Source organism: Stenella coeruleoalba, assembly GCF_951394435.1.
Source record: "Stenella coeruleoalba genome assembly, chromosome: 12".
Classification (NCBI taxonomy): Eukaryota; Metazoa; Chordata; class Mammalia; order Artiodactyla; family Delphinidae; genus Stenella; species Stenella coeruleoalba.
In genome coordinates this window covers 74932516-74950987 of record NC_137158.1, presented here as the reverse complement: position 1 = coordinate 74950987, position 18472 = coordinate 74932516, and the positions used below count along the sequence as shown (strand labels likewise).

General features: G+C 46.2%; 1 protein-coding gene across 1 annotated transcript in view; it reads right to left on the bottom strand.

The window, feature by feature from the left end:
* Window positions 1-15799: 15799 nt before the first annotated feature.
* The window catches only part of PPP1R14C (protein phosphatase 1 regulatory inhibitor subunit 14C), an 86602-nt gene continuing 83929 nt past the window's right edge, over window positions 15800-18472 (bottom strand). The window contains exon 4 of the mRNA XM_079939479.1: window positions 15800-17366. Coding sequence (XP_079795605.1) covers window positions 17292-17366 — 75 coding nt within the window. The 3' untranslated portion in view covers window positions 15800-17291. The remainder of the gene's footprint in view (window positions 17367-18472) is intronic.

Sequence of the window (18472 nt, the reverse complement as noted above, 5' to 3'; positions counted from 1 at the left end):
AGGGGCAGCTTTTTTGTTCCCTTCAGGCCTTCAGCTGACTGGCTGAGGCTCACCCACAGCAGGGAGGACAATCTGCTTTAGACGGTCTACCCGCTTCAACGTGAATTGCATCCAAAACACCTTCACAGAAACACCCAGAATAATGTTTGACCTAATTTTCCTGTGGCCCAGCCAACCTGACACATAAAATTAACCATCACAGGGCGCCATGGGGACACATAGCCAGATCCCCAACTCTGGAAGTGCTTCCATGATCCCCACCAAGACTCCATTCAGGGTCCCTCTCTCTGTTCCCACAGCCCCCATCACACTCCGTATCATAATTCCTGTGGGCTTGCCAGTCTCTCCCTCTAGACCATAAACTCCTTGATGTTTTTAAAATGCTGTTAAGACCTTGCTCTGAAATCAGACCAACTAGGCTAACTTCCTGACGCTCTTACTTTTAGCTGTATACCTGGGCAAGGTTTCTAACCACTCTGAGCCTCAGTCTTCTTTTGTTTTTTTTTTTTTTTTTTTGTGGTACGCGAGCCTCTCACTGCTGTGGCCTCTCCCGTTGCGGAGCACAGGCTCCGGACGTGCAGGCTCAGCAGCCATGGCTCACGGGCCCAGCCGCTCCGTGGCACGTGGGATCTTCCCGGACCGGGTCACGAACCCGTGTCCCCTGCATCGGCAGGCGGACTCTCAACCACTGTGCCACCAGGGAAGTCCTCCTTTTTTTTTTTTTAAATTAATTAATTAATTAATTTTTGGCTGCACTGGGTCTTTGCTGCTGTGTGCGGGCTTTGTCTAGTTGCGGCGAGCAGGGGCTACTCTTCTTTGTGGTGCACAGGCTTCTCATTGCGGTGGCTTCTCTTGCTGTGGAACACGGGCTTTAGGCACACAGGCTCAGTAGTTGTGGCACATGGGCTCAGTAGTTGTGGCGCACGGGCTTAGTTGCTCCGCAGCATGTGGGATCTTCCCGGACCAGGGCTCTATCCCATGTCCCCTGCATTGGCAGGCGGATTCTTAACCACTGTGCTACCAGGGAAGCCCAAGCCTCAGTCTTCTTATCTGTAAAACAGGATAGTATTACCAGCCTCACAGGAATGTTGAGAGGATTAAATGAAGTAATACATGGAATAGGCTGCGTGCCAGCTGGCACATGGTAGGTCCCCAGAAAACAGCAGCTCTTACTATCATCCTCTGTTGAACTTCCAGCCCATGACAGACCTGCACGGCGCCACCTGACTCCCTTTCCTGTCCCGCCAGCAGTTGTGTCTGTGCCCACGAGCATCTCAGGGCCTTGTTCTCACAGAAGGCTGCTAGCATCCCCCTGGATAGGTGCAGCGGGAGGGGAAGTGTCTGGTCTTGTGGGAAGGAAGGTGATGACAGTATGGATATTTGTGAAAGTCCGTAAGCGCCTGGAGCAGCTGTACCGAGAACTATTCCCAACAGCTGATGAACGGTTGTCTTTAGTGACCAGCGCTGCCAGGCTTGACCTTCAGTTAACAGCAGGACCGACTTCAATTGGACAATTGATTTTTGGTCAATCACCTTCAAAAGGTGGAGGCCTCAGGACAACTGGTTATCCGGTATTTGATTTCCACTTCAAGGAGAAACGGTACCCAGGGGAATGAATCAACATTGTGCAATTTTACCTTTCCCCATCATTAAGAGGTCTCCTGTCTTTCTGGGAGATTTGGAACAAGTCCTTTGTGTATTTTTTTTTTAATTGAAGTATAGTTGATTTACAATGTTGTGTTAACTTCTGCTCTGCAGCAAAGTGATGCAGTTATACATATATATATACATTCTTTTTTAATATTCTTTTCCATTATGGTTTATCATAGGATACTGAATATATTCCTCTGTGCTATTAGGAGGACCTTGTTGTTTATCCATTCCATATATAAGAGCTTACATGTGCTAACCCCAATTTCCCACTCCAGTCCTCCCCCTCCCCCTCCCCCTTGGCAACCACCAGTCTGTTCTCTATGTCCCTGAGTCTGTTTCTGTTTCATAGACAGGTTCATTTGTGTCATATTTTAGATTCCACATATAAGTCATATCCTGTGGTATTTGTCTTTCTCTTTGTGACTTACTTCACTACCACTGCACCCCCAGGGAAGCCCCCGCCATAGCTTTTTATTTCTAAATCATTCTAACCCATCTTTCAGCACTACAACCACCAACTAAATGACTGTTTATAGTGAGATACTAAAGTATAACAGCAGTGAATGTTAACAGCACAATGGCCCCCAACAGCACTCTGGCTGGGGTTCCTCAGCACATACCACAGAGCTGTTTGGAATTGGGTATTTTTACTCATCAGCTAAAGGGCACTGCCTGAGGCCACAGCATAAGCTGTTTACAGTTCACTGGGCCCAGTATGAAAGCTGGGTGTCATGGGTTTGTGTCCCCTCCAAGACATTGAAATCCTAACCCCAGTACCTGTGAATATGATCTTATTTGGAAATAGGGTCTTCGCAGATGATCAAGTTAAGATGAAGTCATTAGGACAGACCCTAACCCAGTATAACTGGTGTCCTTACAAGAAGGGGAAAATTGGACATAGGGACAGACACACATAGAAAGAAGACAATGACCATGTAAAGACACAGGGAGAAGCCAGCCTTCTACAAGCCAAGGAACACCTGAGGCTAAGCTACAAGAACCTAGGAAAGGGACATGGAACAGATTCTCCCTGCAGCCCTCAGAAGAAACCAACCCCGCCAACACCTTGATTTTGAAGTTCTGACCTAATGAACAATGAGAGTATAAATTTCTGTTTAAGCCACGCAGTTTGTGGCCCTTCGTCTTAGCAGTATATTAGCAAACTAATACACTAAGCTATCCTTGATTATTTTAATTTGGAGGGACTCTCTCCCATAAGGTAATATCTTTTAAATTATTAAATAGCATACTGCTTCCAGTGTGCACAATTAGCAGTGGTAACCTAGGAATCTACGAAATGTTCGAGAAAGAAGAATTTGTAGAACTCTGGCCTTCCTACAAGTGAAGAATGTGGGGCTCAAAGCAAAAGAGTCTAGGATAGATGTGTAAATAATAATGGGAATAATAGCTAATATTTATTGGCTATTTCTATGTGCCAGGCACTGAGTTGAGCCCTTCACATATATTAACTCATTTAACTTGCACAACAAACTTACGTAGTAAATACAATTATCACCCCCATTTTTCAAATGAGGAAGACAGCCAGACAGATTTAGTTACTTGCCTAAGGTGGTCCAGCTAGTAAATGGGAATGCTGTGATTCGATCCTTGGCAGTCAGGCACCAGAGCACATCTCTTATGGCTAGAAAGACCTGGAAGCCACCAATTTTATAAGATAAAATTAATTCCGTGATCAGCGCCTCTGAGACATTGAGGAAGGCTCACATATATCCCTTCAGCCCATATTCACTGATGGCCTCTCATGACCAGGCATCATTCTGGGCACTGGGGAAGCAAAGCTGAACTTGATGCAGACCCTGCCTGCAGGGGACACAGCGTCCACGGAACATAGGCCAGTGCATAAATCCTTAATCTCATTTTCATCTCTCTGTGCTAACTCTTATTTCTGCTTACCACAAAATTGAGGCTTATACTAGGGGGATTTCTATGATATAGTTGTGATGGTTAGTTTTATGTGTTAACTTGGTTAGACTGTGGTACCCAGTGATTTCATCAAATAGTCATCTAGGTGTTGCTGAGAAGGTATTTTGTAGATGTGAGTAATTTCTCAAAGCAGTTGAGAGTAAATAAGGAGATTAAGCTCGATAGTGTGGCTGGGCCTCATTCAATCAGTTCAAGACTTTAGGAACAAAAACTGAAGTTTCCCAGAGAAGAGAAATGCTGCCGCAAAACTGAAGCATTAACTCTCATCTGAGCTCTGGCCTGCCAGTCTGCCCAAAAGGTTTTAAACTTGCCAGCTGCTACAATCACATAAAATAATCCTTAAGATAATAATAATATGATAATATTAATAAATAATAATATTATATTGATAATACATAATTCTGCAATTAAAAAAATAAATTTTATATACACACATATACACATACACGTTTGTATTGATATATGCATGTGTGTATTCTATTGGTTCTGTTTCTCTGGCAAACGCTGAGGGAACAATAGTTTTGTTTAAAAATCTCAAGATTAAGAGTTGAAGATTTGGGTATGAGTCCCAGATCCATCACATACCAGCTATGGAAACTTCAGAAGTTTCTGGAAGACATAAAAATTACCTTCAGAAATTCTCTTCAAGCTTTCAATTCCTTATTTATAAAGTGACAATAAAATTTTTTTGAATAATAATATTTGCCTCACCTCTTTCATAGAGTTGATGTGATGAGCATCAAATAATACAGATGAAAATACTTTTTAAACAAAATGCCACACCAGTATCAGTTATTAAATTCCAAGGGCATATTTCTTACAGGTGATAGGTGACTATTTCTTTTCCTTTCCAACTTTGCACAACTGGCCTCAAAGCGGGACAATAAAAAGACGGTGCTCGGCGTCAGAGGGAATGAATGAAGACGAGCCAGCTGGAGGTCACGGCGAGTCAGGGCCAGGAGGTGATCAATACATGCCGCGGGGCACCGGGGAGGACAGAGGCAGGCAGGCAGGACCTGTGTGCTCTCTGTTGGCATGGAGACAGAGGAGAGAAGGTATTTTCCATCAACCCTGCAATCTCCTTAGGAGACACGTTATAACAGGGAAGAGCCAATCCTGACTCCATGTTGGACCTGTTTCTTTTACCTTTGCTTCCTATTGCTTTTGTTCACTAAACGGATACTGTCTATACAGAATGGCCTGCCTCGGGGAACCCCGCCCCTCTGCCTGAATGTTAAACCAAAGTGCCTTTGTTCAGGGAAGTATCCTGACCCTGTCCACCTGTGGATGGCCGCAAGAAAGAAGAAATTAACACATCCCCACCCCCTGACTTGCCCTTCCGGGGGATATTTGCAAGACTTGTGGCCTTTTTACTTTACTTCCCCACCTCCTCCCCCTCTCTGTTCTATAAAAGAAACTGGCATCCAAACCCAGATGAGATGATTTTTTGGAGACATCAGTCTGCTGTCTCCTCGGTCCAGCTTTCCGAATAAAGTCATATTCCTTGCCTCCGCACCTCGTCTCCCGATTTACTGGCCGGTCATGCGGTGAGCAGAGTGAGCTTGGACACTGTAATAGCGTGACCACGAAAACCAGCAGGCAGAGTGCCTGCTCCGCGCCGGGCAGTGAAACTACTGGCCGAAGCCTTGGGATCTTGGGTCAGGATGTCCCTGAGCTCCAGCTGAGCAGCCCCCTGTGATTTGAGAGGTGGGGAGGGAACCCCTAGACCCACCAGTGGGCCAGAGATAGGCCTTCAGAGATGCACAGCCTTTGGCTGGGTTAGGAGCGGTGTCCCGTGGAGGGGTGCCTCCTTGTAGGTTGCACGTGGGAAGGGCGTGAGATGTGGGGCGCAGAGTGCCAGGGAACCCAGTGAGTGTGCCATGTGCAGAAGGGTGTGGACAAGTCAGCCACCAAACCACCCAGCAGCACCCCTGTCACTGGGACGCCCTGCAGTTACCTCCCGGTCTACACAGCACGGAGGCCAGGCTGCTGGTTTAGCTGAGTTCCTCCAGGAGCCCCCTAGTGAGTCCGTGTGCTTCCGCCCCTGCATTACAGAGCGCTCGGCAGTCACCATCTCGGGTGTTTGGGGAGCAGCCTCCATCCAAGCCCTTCTCTCTACTCCTCTTTAAGCCAATGGCACCGAACGCCAAACGACACCACACCTGTAGGGCCACAGGGCCACTGAGGATTTCCCTGGTCTTCCAGGTTTTATCCAGGCCAACCAATTAATTCTGAGAACAAAATGCTTTCTTCTCAAATCCAACAGAGTCAACCCAATCCTCTAATGTCATAGTCCGAACTTAAAACGTGTCGTGTGACTGGTGTGAGCTTGTTTGAAGCCCTGCAGCCTGTGGTCTGGAATTTCTCCATTTTCTCAAAGCTCCTTACCATACATTTTTCATCACAAATATTGATTTCACACTCAGCTCTCAAGACGGGTCATATTTTTCTTTTGTATTTTCAAGACTGTTCTGTGTTAATGTTATCTTTGTCTTCCAGGATTACCGCCATTCCCCATATGTTTTCTTCCCTAGATAATCATAAAAATTAAAAACCCTCATTAGTATGCATCATTAAGGATGCCAAGTATTTATGGCTATGCGTCCAGTGAACACTGCCTGGCCCACCCTGTGTCCCCAAGCAGCGTCTGTTCTGGAGCGAGAGGCAGGAAGCGTTTCCACACTGTACTGCCTGCTCGGGCCACACACCAGTTTCCAGAAGTGGGATAAGCCTCATTCTGTAAGAATTTTATGGAGAAGAGTGACTCTGGCACTCTGCTCCTCAAAGGTAATTGATAAACATTTGAGTTCAGGACTTCCCTGGTGGCGCAGTGGTGAAGAATCCGCCTGTCAATGCAGGGGACACGAGTTCAAGCCCTGGTCCTGTAAGATCCCACGTGCCGTGGAGCAACTCAGCCTGGGCGCCACAACTACTGACCCTGCACTCTAGAGCCCGCGAGCCACACTACTGAAGCCCGCGTGCCACAGCTACTGAGCCTGCGCGCCTAGAGCCCGTGCTCCGCAACAAGAGAAGCCACCGTAACGAGAGGCCTGCGCACCACAACGAAGAGTAGCCCCCGCTCGCCACAACTAGAGAAAGTCCGCGCACAGCAACAAAGACCCACTCAGCCAAAAATAAATAAATGAATAAATTAAAAAAAAATCTGAGTTCAAGCAAGAGGTTCCCATAAAAATGATAAAACGTGCAAGCAGCATATTGGATGGAAGGAAAGAAGGGAGGGAGGGAGGGAGTCATGGACTATCAGGGGGAAAGGGGAGGTGACAGATTGTGTGACTCTCCAAAATCATCTCAGGAGCATTTGACAGTATCTAATAGGCTTAGAGACACAGGTAGCCTCATCCCGGTGGTACTCAGAGCAGGACCATGCACTAGCTAGTTGCCCAAATCTGCCAGCGTACTGTGTACAGCCCTCAAATTAAGAATGGTTTTTATATTTTTACAGGATTGTGAAGAAGTTGGGTTGGAGGGTGGGGTGTAGGGAGAGAATTGACAGAGGCTGTTAAAAGCTTTGTGGCCACAAGGCTGAAAATTTTTATGATCTGGCCCTTTACAGGAAAAGTTTGCTCTGGAGTTTCCCAAACTTGCCTGATCATTTTAAGACTCACCTGTGAAGACAGTCACACGCATAGATCCCCTGTAATGACAAGTGCCTCACAGCATTGTTCATAATCACTAAAAGTCGGGGCCTAAACATCCATCCAGGAGAGAATGGACACCTCCTGCAGAATAAGTGACGTGGCCAAATTATCCTACAGGAAATTCTTACATGTAAAAACCAGGTTACAGACAGATACATGGAATACGATGCTATTTACATGCAGTTGTTTTTTTTTTTGTTTTGCTTTGTTTTTTTTTGCGGTACGCGGGCCTCTCACCGCTGAGGCCTCTCCCGTTGCGGAGCACAGGCTCCAGATGCGCAGGCTCAGCGGCCATGGCTCATGGGCCCAGCCGCTCCGCGGTATGTGGGATCTTCCCGGACCGGGGCACGAACCCGTATCCCCTGCATCGGCAGGCGGACTCTCAACCAATGCACCACCAGGGAAGCCCTATGTGAAGTTTTTAATGTAGTATTGTTTATGGATCCTACATAAGTAGTGAAAATATGAAGACATGCATGGCAAGGATACACACCAAATTCAGGTTCATATTTACAGCTGCAGAGAGAGAGGGATGGGTCAGCGAGGCATATAAAAAGGACTTCAGTTTTATCTGTTTCCCTTCTTAAGCTTATGACTAGTAGATAAATAGGTGATGAACAGATATTTACATGGATATAGATAGATACAGATATAGATATTTCTTTTTTTTTTTAATTTATTTATTTGTCTGCTTCAGGTCCTAGTTACAGCACACGGGCTCTTCGCTGCGGCGTGAGGGCTTAGTTGCCCCGAAGCATATGGGATCTTTGTTTCCCAGCCAGGGATTGAACCTGAGTCCCCTGCACTGGAAGGCGGATTGCTAACCACTGGACCACCAGGGGATTCCCCAGATATAGATAGTTTGATATTGTTCCTTGGATTTTTTTGTACACTAGAAATACTTTGTTGTAATAATTTCTTTTTAAAATTACTGCTCAGCAATTTACAGCTCTTAATAGATATTCCAAGAAGCTGAAGTCTTTTAGGGTCAACATGTGGATCACATGAAAGAAAATGCACAGTCTCTGTTCCCTTTTTAGATTAATTTATCAAGTGATGAAGATTTAAAATATCAAGTGACTCTTTCTAATCATTTTAGGGCGTGATGTCAGCTGGGTTGATGCTTGATTAAGGAGGTTCCTCCATTTCTTCCCCTGGAATTCCTTTTACACTTTGGTTTTTCTGGTTGAAGTAGGGAACATACCTTCTGTGAGCTTCTTTCTGAAAGCAGCAAAGAATGCTGGTCAGCATCTTTATTAAATACATGGACAGGTGGAGACTGATTTGGGGAAGCGCCAGGAGTGAAAGTCAGTGGGGTAGGGATAGGCAGGGGGTGGCGGTTTAACAGGCTGTGGTCTCAGCCGGGCTTACAACAAAGACACACTGGGAGAGAAAAAGAATGCAGCCTAAGGCGGCCAGGGAAGAAATCGTACAGATGATGCTTCCAGACAGAATGAAACAGATTGGAGCTGCCAGAGTATGGTGAGAGCTGCAAATAAAACCTCGGGGCTAGGAGAAAGGATTCTGCTAATTGGAGTGTATAATTTAAGAGGTGAACACAGTACAAAGCCCTAGAGGGAATGACTGCAGGTTTAATTAAAGATGATTTTCCATAGCCTTGTCCTTGATTTAAAAAAACATCGGCCCAAGAAATGCTGGAAAAAAACATGTGTGCCTTGTTAGACGAATTTCTCCTTCTTTGAAACTTGGCTATGGACGTCCATTGTCCTACCCATAATTTTCCCCCATGGGGACGGCTACTGGATTTAGGGTACTTACTCAGTGGCCACCTCCACCCCCAGCCAAGTATGACCCCAAGAGGGAGAAATGATACAAACACATTTCAATACTAAGGAGTAGAAAGTGTCATACACAGACAACAAAGATCAAATCAAAAGTTCTTTCAGGTCCTCCAAGCTTCTAACTCTGGAATTGGAGAGCTTGAGAACTGTGGGGTACAGACACTTGTCCCTCACAGGCAGATGCTCCAGTCTTGCTTCTAGAGAGTCTGATGGTGGCCTTGAAGACTTAAGGTGTGCTGTCAACTCCACTGAGCTCCCCCTGGTTTCACACCTGTGGTCGAGCAGAATCAGATCAACGATGGGAACAGATCAAGAAGGAAGAGGGAGGAGAAAAAGCCAGGGCCTTAAGGGTAGAGATCATCATTTTTAAAACTGAAAATGAGCAAGAGAAGTATTCTAAGTAACCACACGCAGTATCTCTCTAATTATATAATAGTAGGGTGCTGTATGTTTATATATGCTAACATACATATACACTCTAATCCTGTTGCTTTCCAACTTTACAGATAAAGGAAGCAAGGGGCAGACACTTAAGGCAGCACCTGAAATCACATAGATAGTAAGCAGCAGAGCTGGGGCTGATTCCAAGCCCAATGCTGCTGATTGCTTGATTGATTGGCACCATGTCTTTGCAGTTACTCAAGCTTCCGATCTGATGAATACACTTACCGTACTCACTTGCTTCTGGTCGATGGTCTGGTTTTTTCTGGCCGCGCCTCACGGCTTGCAGGATCTTAGTTCTCTGACCAGGGATCGAACGTGGGCCCTTAGCAGGGAGAGTGCGGAGCCCTAACCACCGGACCACCAGGGAATTCCCCTGCTTCTGGTCGATGTTTATGCTGTGCCCGACCTTTTACATTTATTGTTCATTTGCACCTTTCTCCTCCACAAGATAGTTAAGGCAAATATTCTTAATTTTAAGAGGAGGAAACAGAAGCCCAGACAGAATCAGTTGCCCGAAGACCCCAGGCTGTGTGACAGATCCAAGTGCTTTTTTCACTCTGCCAACCCCCTAGAGCCCACTGGAGGCCCACTGTGGACCTTATCATAGTGAAGGCCACGCCTGCCCCACACAAAAAAACAAAACAAAAAAAACAAAACAAAAAAAAACAAATGAAAGGGGGAGACCAGAGGCGGCAGCAACATTATTATTTTTTTTTTTTGCGGTACGCAGGCCTCTCATTGTTGTGGCCTCTCCTGTTGCAAAGCACAGGCTCCAGACGTACAGGCTCAGCAGCCATGGCTCACGGGCCCAGCCGCTCCGCAGCATGTGGGATCTTCGCGGACCGGGGCACGAATCCGCGTCCACTGCCTCGGCAGGCGGACTCTCAACCACTGCGCCACCAGGGAAGCCCGACAGCAACGTTATTTTAAAAACCTGAAATGCACAGCGTGGGGGGCAAGCTCCATCCACTTTCCTGAGGAGACAATCCCACCTGACAACTACAGGTAATTGAAAAGCTCTCGCGTCATGAGAACCTACTGCATAGCACAGGGAACTCTACGCAGTGCTCTGTGGTGACCTAAATGGGAAGGAAGTCCAAAAAACAGGGGATATATGTATACATATAACTGATTCACTTTGCTGTACAGTATAAAATGACACAGCAGTGTAAAGCAGCTATACTCCAATAAAACAAAAACAGAAACAAAAAATAAATAAAAGCTTTGGGTGGAAAACCAATGTGATTTCCAGACTCAACCAATCCCATATAAAGATCTGAAGAGTTAGTCATAAAACATCCATAGCAGACATCAACATTTACTTTCCCAATTACTCATAAATAACCCCCAAGGACTTTTCACTGAAACTCTGACAACAGAAAAATAATGACCCCCTTAGTAATGAATTTAGTATTTGAGGGAGTTGACTGGATTAATGATTGGTTATCAGTTTAAAACCTCTTCATTTCTGCTCGTTTTTCCCCAGACGATCATCACTGAACTAACATTCAGTTTGATATCTGTTGTTGGCAATAAAATGGGAGTTTCAACTCTTAAAGGGTTTCTGCCTTCAGGGTCTGCAGCTCATTAGAAATATTGCTTTGTCTGGTTCATCCTATACATGGATGAGTCATTCTTGATATCAGGGAGGTGGAAGGGTGGGAGACTGCTTAAGCAAGGGCAATTTCTGTTCCGAACATTAAATGTGCGGCCTGCTTGTAGAGTGGCTTTATGAAGTATCTTCCGTGTTTCCTCCACATAAAGATCATAAATTACGAAGCAGCACCTTGGATTAAATGAGATTCATGATAAAACACGAGCAAAAAGAGCAATTAAGAGCTTCCTCCTCCTGGGCTTCCCTGGTGGCACAGTGGTTGAGAATCTGCCTGCTAATGCAGGAGACACGGGTTTGAGCCCTGGTCTAGGAAGATCCCACATGCCGCGGAGCAACTAGGCCCGTGAGCCACAACTACTGAGCCTGCGCATCTGGATCCTGTGGTCTGCAACAAGAGAGGCCACGACAGTAAGAGGCCTGCGCATGGCGATGAAGAATGGCCCCCGGCTCTCCGCAACTGGAGAAAGCCCTCACACAGAAACGAAGACCCAACACAGCCAAAAATAAATAAATAAATAAATTTATTTAAAAGCTCAGGGAAAAAAAAAGAGCTTCCTCCTAGACGTTATAAAATATTTTATGGAATTTAAATTCCCGGCCCAAATATAACACAGTAACTTTCTTTCTTTGCACACCTAGGAAACAACAGAAGAATGTACAGAAAAGTGGTTTGTTGAGGTCCAGGGCATCATTCTTATCCTTTCTTCCCTCGGTTTTTTTCCCAGGGACAGGATGATAAAGTGTGGACTTTTCTTCCACTCCTTGCTCTGCATTGCACACCAGTGTTCACATGCTTGTCTTTCACATGTTTGCTTGTTTGCCGACCTAAACAAGATGCTAGAAGGGATGGGAGAGGAAGGAGGAGGAAAGGTATTTCTCCAGGTGTTCTGTCAGCCCCGGGTGTGCACAGATTAGCCAAAGGGCTTTGGCCGTTGAAGCAGACCTGTGGCCTGTTGAAGCTAAATCTACACCAAAGGCTTGTGATCCTCAGAACCTATGGGCGGAACTCACCACACAAAGCAGAAGAGGACGGGGACGTGGAACCCACCTCCCGAACGAGCCTGTGTGTGAGTGAGACGGGACCAGCCCCACTGGCTTCCCTTAGTTCCCCGACCAGGGATCAAACCCGCGCGCCCTGCATTGGACGCGTGGAGTCTCAACCACTGGACCACCAAGGAAGTCCCCGGAACCTGCATCTTTTATAATGGGCAGTAAGCTCATGTGCTTTTTGCTTTAGAGGGAGAAACAATCTCTATCCTCCAAGGCTGTTTGCTGCACATACAAACATATTGAAAACATTTGTCCATAACTAAGGCAATGTCTGCCCACAAACATGCAGAAACATGAGAGACCTGTGTAGAACTGTCTCCTTACAAGGATAACACTGAATTTATATGTGTGTGTGTGTGTGTATAAATGTGAGCAAGTCAACAGCACTAACATTAAAAGTGCCCTTTTTTAAATCCCCATGTTTGATAGGACTTCCTACCTCTAGAATCCACCAAAACAAGGTGAACCCCAACCAGCAAGGTCATTTAATACACCCTACTTGAAGAGCCTAACGCCAAAGGCAATATGTAGCAGAGATAAATCTGGCCTTATTTATTCAGTGGAGCCAATAAAAGCACCAGAAAAACAGATTTCCAGGACCTAACTTGCAGTCGTTCTCGTATCAGTACTCTACTAAGTTGCCCGTCCAGTGTGCTATTGTGGGAACATCCACACAGCCGAGAGGTGAACAGTCCAGTCTCACACAAACAATTCATCCCCAGGCAAGCAACACCACAGTGGCATCAGAACCCTTAAGAAGTGAAGCATTTCCAGCCCTTGTGTCTGAGTCGGGGGGGAAGGGAACTCCATGAAGTCTGGACTGTTCTTTCTTACTCACAGAAGACCGTGAGAAGCCACCTGATTTTCACAGGCAAGTCACAAACACATAGCTAGTTCCGTCCCGAATCCCAAAGGGAATGGCACTAGCTCCCAGTAGTAACTCTCCAGGATCCTTTGGGTTGAAATAAATGCAAGGAAGAAGAAAAGAGCAATGTGGAAAATCACCGGTCCCCCCTGTCTGTGTCCAGTTTGAAACTGGCTTTCCCAAAGTTCCAGTTACCAAATACACTGAGTTCTTCTGTGTTTTCGGACAGACCACAGACAAGGGGTCCTCCCCACCCACAGTACTTCCCTGCCAAGCCACCTTAAGCCATTTGAGCCATCAAAGGGTCCTGAGGCTAGTGCCCAAAGCAGGGGTGAAAGGAGGGGGATGACAGGAAGCTCCCGCAAAGTGCCTACACTCAGGGAAGGTCCCCAAGAAGCAGAGGGAAACCCCAGCACCTTTGACTCAGAAGCAAAAATGAGGTGGGAGCAGGGGAGTGTCGATCAGCAGTCACACGAACAGGTGGCTCTGGGCCTGGGCGTCTCAACGAGCAACACCCGAGGGGCAGCGAAAAGAACGACAAGCTCAATCCCAGTGGGCTGGGCGTGGAGCAATGCCCAGAGCAGCACTAAGCCACAGGGCAAACCTCTAGCTCCCACTCTGACCATGGAAAGGGACAAGCTCATCTCCCAGATGCTCCCCAACCTGCATCTCCAGGTGTGGGCCTCGTGCTTCGCTGGCTGTCTCTTGGCTGTGGCCCCTTCTCTGTACCCCTCCATGAAATGGTAGTCATGACTCAAACAGGGCTCATGTTCCCAACCATTTAGTCTTCTTGGAAAGAGCCAGATATAACCAGGTACTCCCCTACTGTTGATAAACTGATTCTGCGCAGCACACAGTCCTTCGTGGGGACTCCAGGTTGTAAATGAAAATCAAATATCTGTGTGTTGCAAGAATTGGAAACCACATTACCCTGGGCTTCTCTTTCTCTTAATTTTGTTCTCTCAGGAAACTGATGAAAGGGCACTCCATGCCAAGCGGCTAAGGCCAAGCCCAGGAGCTTTTTGTTAGGGGAGAAGGCATAAGAGCCCAGAAACAGAGGGGCCGCGGTACAGAGCCTGGCTGCCCTACAGCTCGGGAGCCCTTCGTTCTCAGGACTGAGAGAGAACCGGCAGGTGGCCGAGGACCCCTCCGACCGCAGAGCCTCCCCACGCGCCCCTGCCAGCTCAGGGGCCCGGCTCACTGTAGATGGAGTTCCCAGCTTTCACTCCTGTGCATGGCACTGAGAGTAACCCCTGTAAGAGGCAGATAAGCCTAATGGTCAAAGGGTTTGAATCTCAGCTCTGTAACTGTGTGACCTCAGGTAAGCTGCTTAACCTTTCTGAGTTGATTTTCTAATCTGTAAAGTGAGGATAATGCAACGCACCTCATGAGATTAATGTCGAGATTTAATGAGATAAGGCAGGTAAGCACTTAGCACAATGATCAAGAAATGGGAACTATTATTATGATTGTTGTAAATGGACGCCCCTCCGTAAAGTTTAAACTTAGATTCACCAGTGTTCGAGCGATCACTGGGCCAGAAGTTGGATACTTTGGAGTCATTTTCCTAGTCCTGTGCTTTAATTCCCCTCCAGTAGAAAACACAAGGAGAAATAGATAATGTGCTCACGTCACAGCTGCCACCTGCCGTGACAGCACAAGCAGGATGCCATGTGATCAGATGTGTGCATCAGACTACACAAGAATGACCCAGCGGCCCAGGGCCGCTCAACCTGGGGACCTTAAAAAATGCCTGAGCTCTGCTCCTACAAATTCTCATTAAGTTGGTTAGGACTGGGGTCTAGGCATCAGCTGTTTTTAAAGCTTCCCAGGTGATTCAAACGTACACTCAGGTCTAAGAATCACTCTCCTAGCTGGGAAGGAAACAGTTGAGTTTTCTTGAAGAATCTTTTATCATATTTATTCAATTGGCAAACACCAGGGGCTTAATTTATAAGACCCAGTTCTAACCTCAAGGATCCTAGAGTCGAACAGAAGAGATAACAGGTGAATAGCCAGTAGTGATACCGTGGAGACATGCCACGAAGCCCTGCACACACTTAGGAGGGGTCCAGTCCAGCTCTCCAGAGAGAGCCTGTTGGTGGAGAGTGTGTTCCAGACCCAGGCAATAGTTTTAGCAAAGCTTTGGAGGAAAAAAATACAGAGAACCTTCCAGACACCCCAAGCTTGTGGCTTGAGCGCTCAGGGGAGTCAGGGGATGCCAGTCCCTGAGCAAGGGCAGGGAGGAAAGGCAGGCAATGCGTGATGTGGTAGGACCAGAGGCCTCTGCAGGACAAGTTCATTCTTATTTCCTCTGAAGACCGTAACTTGGGCTGGTCAAGCCTAACAGAAGTCCTGCGAATTCTGATTTTTCTGTACTCACAGGGTGAACGGGTTTCTAACAATAATTGGAATATCTGAGTAATCTGAAATCTTGAGGATTTACACCAGATGGGCAAAAGGGAGTTTTAGTGAAATGCAAGGGGCATGGCCTGAGACAGGGTTGGACTAGAAGGCAGGCAGGGCCAAGGGCACAGAGTCACCTTCTGTTTCCTTCTCAAGCCGGGGATGTGTCCCGGCCCCTTTGCTTTCACTGCCTGATCTGGAGACACCTCAGGTGAGGTCTAGGATCAAATGACAAAAGACCTGAAAATGAAAAGCTGATATAAATGCTTGGTACCCTTGTCTGCAGAGCATCTGACGAAGTGAAATCATCACATCAGTGTTTTTTTTCCAAGGCAAACACGTAAGCAGAATTGTAAGCAGCTTCATTTATTTGCGTAAATAGCTTGTAAATAAATCATTGGTAAACATTACAAAATTAAATACATTTTCAAAAGCTTGCCAGTGTACATAAAATTCACAAACATAGTTCTTTTAAAAAATAAAATATGTTCAGAGCACCCTTGATATAAAATGCCTGACCCCTGTCCTCTGACAGGGCCACCCAGAGACACCTTACAGTATGGGGTGTTTCTGTGGGGAGGCAGTGGGGACCTCCTGGAGGAAAGCAAGAGTTTCTCCTCTGACCTTTGACCCCGCCCACAGCCATCTGCATTTTGATCCTTCTCCAGGGATCTGGTATAGAACTGAGAGGGGCAGGGTAGGCATCCCAGGCTCCGCTCCAAGCAAAGGGATCAGGGTGCACAACTAGGGCCAGAGTCCTCACCACACGCCACTGAGAGAAGCCAGAAATGAAATCTCCACCACACTTCCAAACCAGCAAATGCTCCTGTGTCCACCTTCTTGAGAGGAGGTGAGGCTTTCTCTCTTTTACACCTGCTCATCACTCAGCTCACCCCACCCTGGTCTGATGCTGCCTGGGCACCGAAGTGACCAGAACTACTTCTAAGGAGGAAGAAACTTAATCTGCTCACTTCCTTACGACCTGCTTTCATGGAGAGAGAATAATACATAGTATTTGGTTGAAAGCAGAGGATGAATTGCTACACGGCGCTTCCTCGTTCCACTGCAAAACACCACTCAGGTAGCATGGGCATTTCTCTAGAAATCTGAATAAACATTCAAAGAAAGGGTTCAGAAAACTCGAATAATACCACAAATGAGGCAATAAGTACATAACCTGGCAAAGCATCCGATTAACAAAATGATACAAAGTCCATAAATTAAGCCCTTGACCAACTCCACATTGTTGTAGTGTAGCTCATTAAAATAACGGATACACTGAATTCTTTCACTTTGGTGCATAAAGTGAATGTTGTAGGTCTCCAGCACTCACGCCAAGAATACCTAGTGGCCTCGTGAAAACATACGTGCCGTGACCTCCAATGAAAGGACGACCACAAGTGTATTCCATCAATGTGAAATAAAACTCACATCAACGTGTTAACTTAGTTGCCTGAAGATATATACAAGCACGAGAAATTCAACTTCTGAGTCAAATGTACAACTTCAGAAAAAAGTCTAAGAAAACCATCATCCCTGTATAGTTAGGTCCTAAACATCTGGTTTCTCCAAGAAGATGCCTGGCCCAGCCCCGCCCTGCGTGTCTGCCTGGTTTGTCAATCCCTGGTTGGGCTGAAACCAGAGTGGTGATGTCTTTGCTATTAAAATATTACACCATCAAAACCTTTAAAAACAACAACAAAAAAGTAACATTCCTGAATAAATGTCGAATAGATACCACCCCTCCCTACCCCCAAAAAAGTTGCTCATAAGGACAACTATTCTTTAATAAAAGTCTTCGTGAAGTCGAAATCCCTTCTTGGGTCTCCAGGAGAGCTCCACCTCGTCCGGAATTATACAGTCTTCTTCTGTGGGGGGCTCAGTTTCCTCATGCCTCTTATCCGGGAGAGCAGCTCCTTGATAAATTCCTAAGAGATCAGAAGAAGTTATTATGAGGGGGTCATGCTATTAAAATTTGGGTTTAAAATCTGCTTGAAGTCATTGATGTCAACTGCAGTTAACCTTAGTTGATGAGCTTAGCTGGGTGTGTTAACTCAACTGGTACAATTTTTTAACAAATGAAGGTGCTTAACCTTCACACCTTCCTGCTTTCTCACTGTTGTACTCCAGAGAGAAAACCAAGCTGCCTTTACTCACTGACGTTAACCACTTGGCCCCTGGAGGCCTTTGTGGCTTAGATCAATGCCTCCCAACCTTTACTAAATCTTTAATCCGTGCATACAAATCGCCTGGGGAGCGTGTAGACTCTGAATGAGTAGGTCTGGTTAGGGCTGAAGATTTTGCATTTCCAACTGGCTGCCAGGGTTAGTCTCTGGACCACACCTGAAATAGCAAGACTAGACCAGTGGTCTTCAAATCTGAGTGCACATCAGAATCACCGGTTGGGGGGGGACCTTATTATATAAACCAAAGAGTGCTGGGCCCACTCCCAGAGTTACTGACTCAGTAGGTCTGGGGTGCGGCCTGAGAATCTGCATTTCTAACTAGCTCCCAGGTGACACCTATGCTTCTGGTCTCAGCATATTCCTGAGAACCGCTGGTCTAGATCACAGTAAGAGTCTCTTGACTTTATTTGACTACAAATCACAGTTTGAAAAGAAAAACAGACACGTTTACATTTACAGTCCAGTACGTACGTACAAAAACATACCTGAAGTAAGAATTTAAAGAATAAATACTTACTATATGCCATGCACCCTATCGTTCCTATTTAAAAGGTAATGCTGGGGGAGACCCACTAAAATGATGTCGTGACTATTCATGGATGAAAACCCAAAGATTAAATAAAGGACAACCTAGAATGCTTCCCACTTGAAACCCTCAGCAATCTTTCATTGTTGCCTCATGTATTAAAGTTTTTGCCTACCAAATGTCACATTTATTAGATAACAATTACTTTGTCCTCCTTTCTTATATTTGTTGAAGCAAAGCTGACAGCCAGTCAGACTTTCTGATCAGCAAAGGACAGCCAGTGCACGACAGAACTGTGCACAGTAGGGGCATCCCAGAGCAA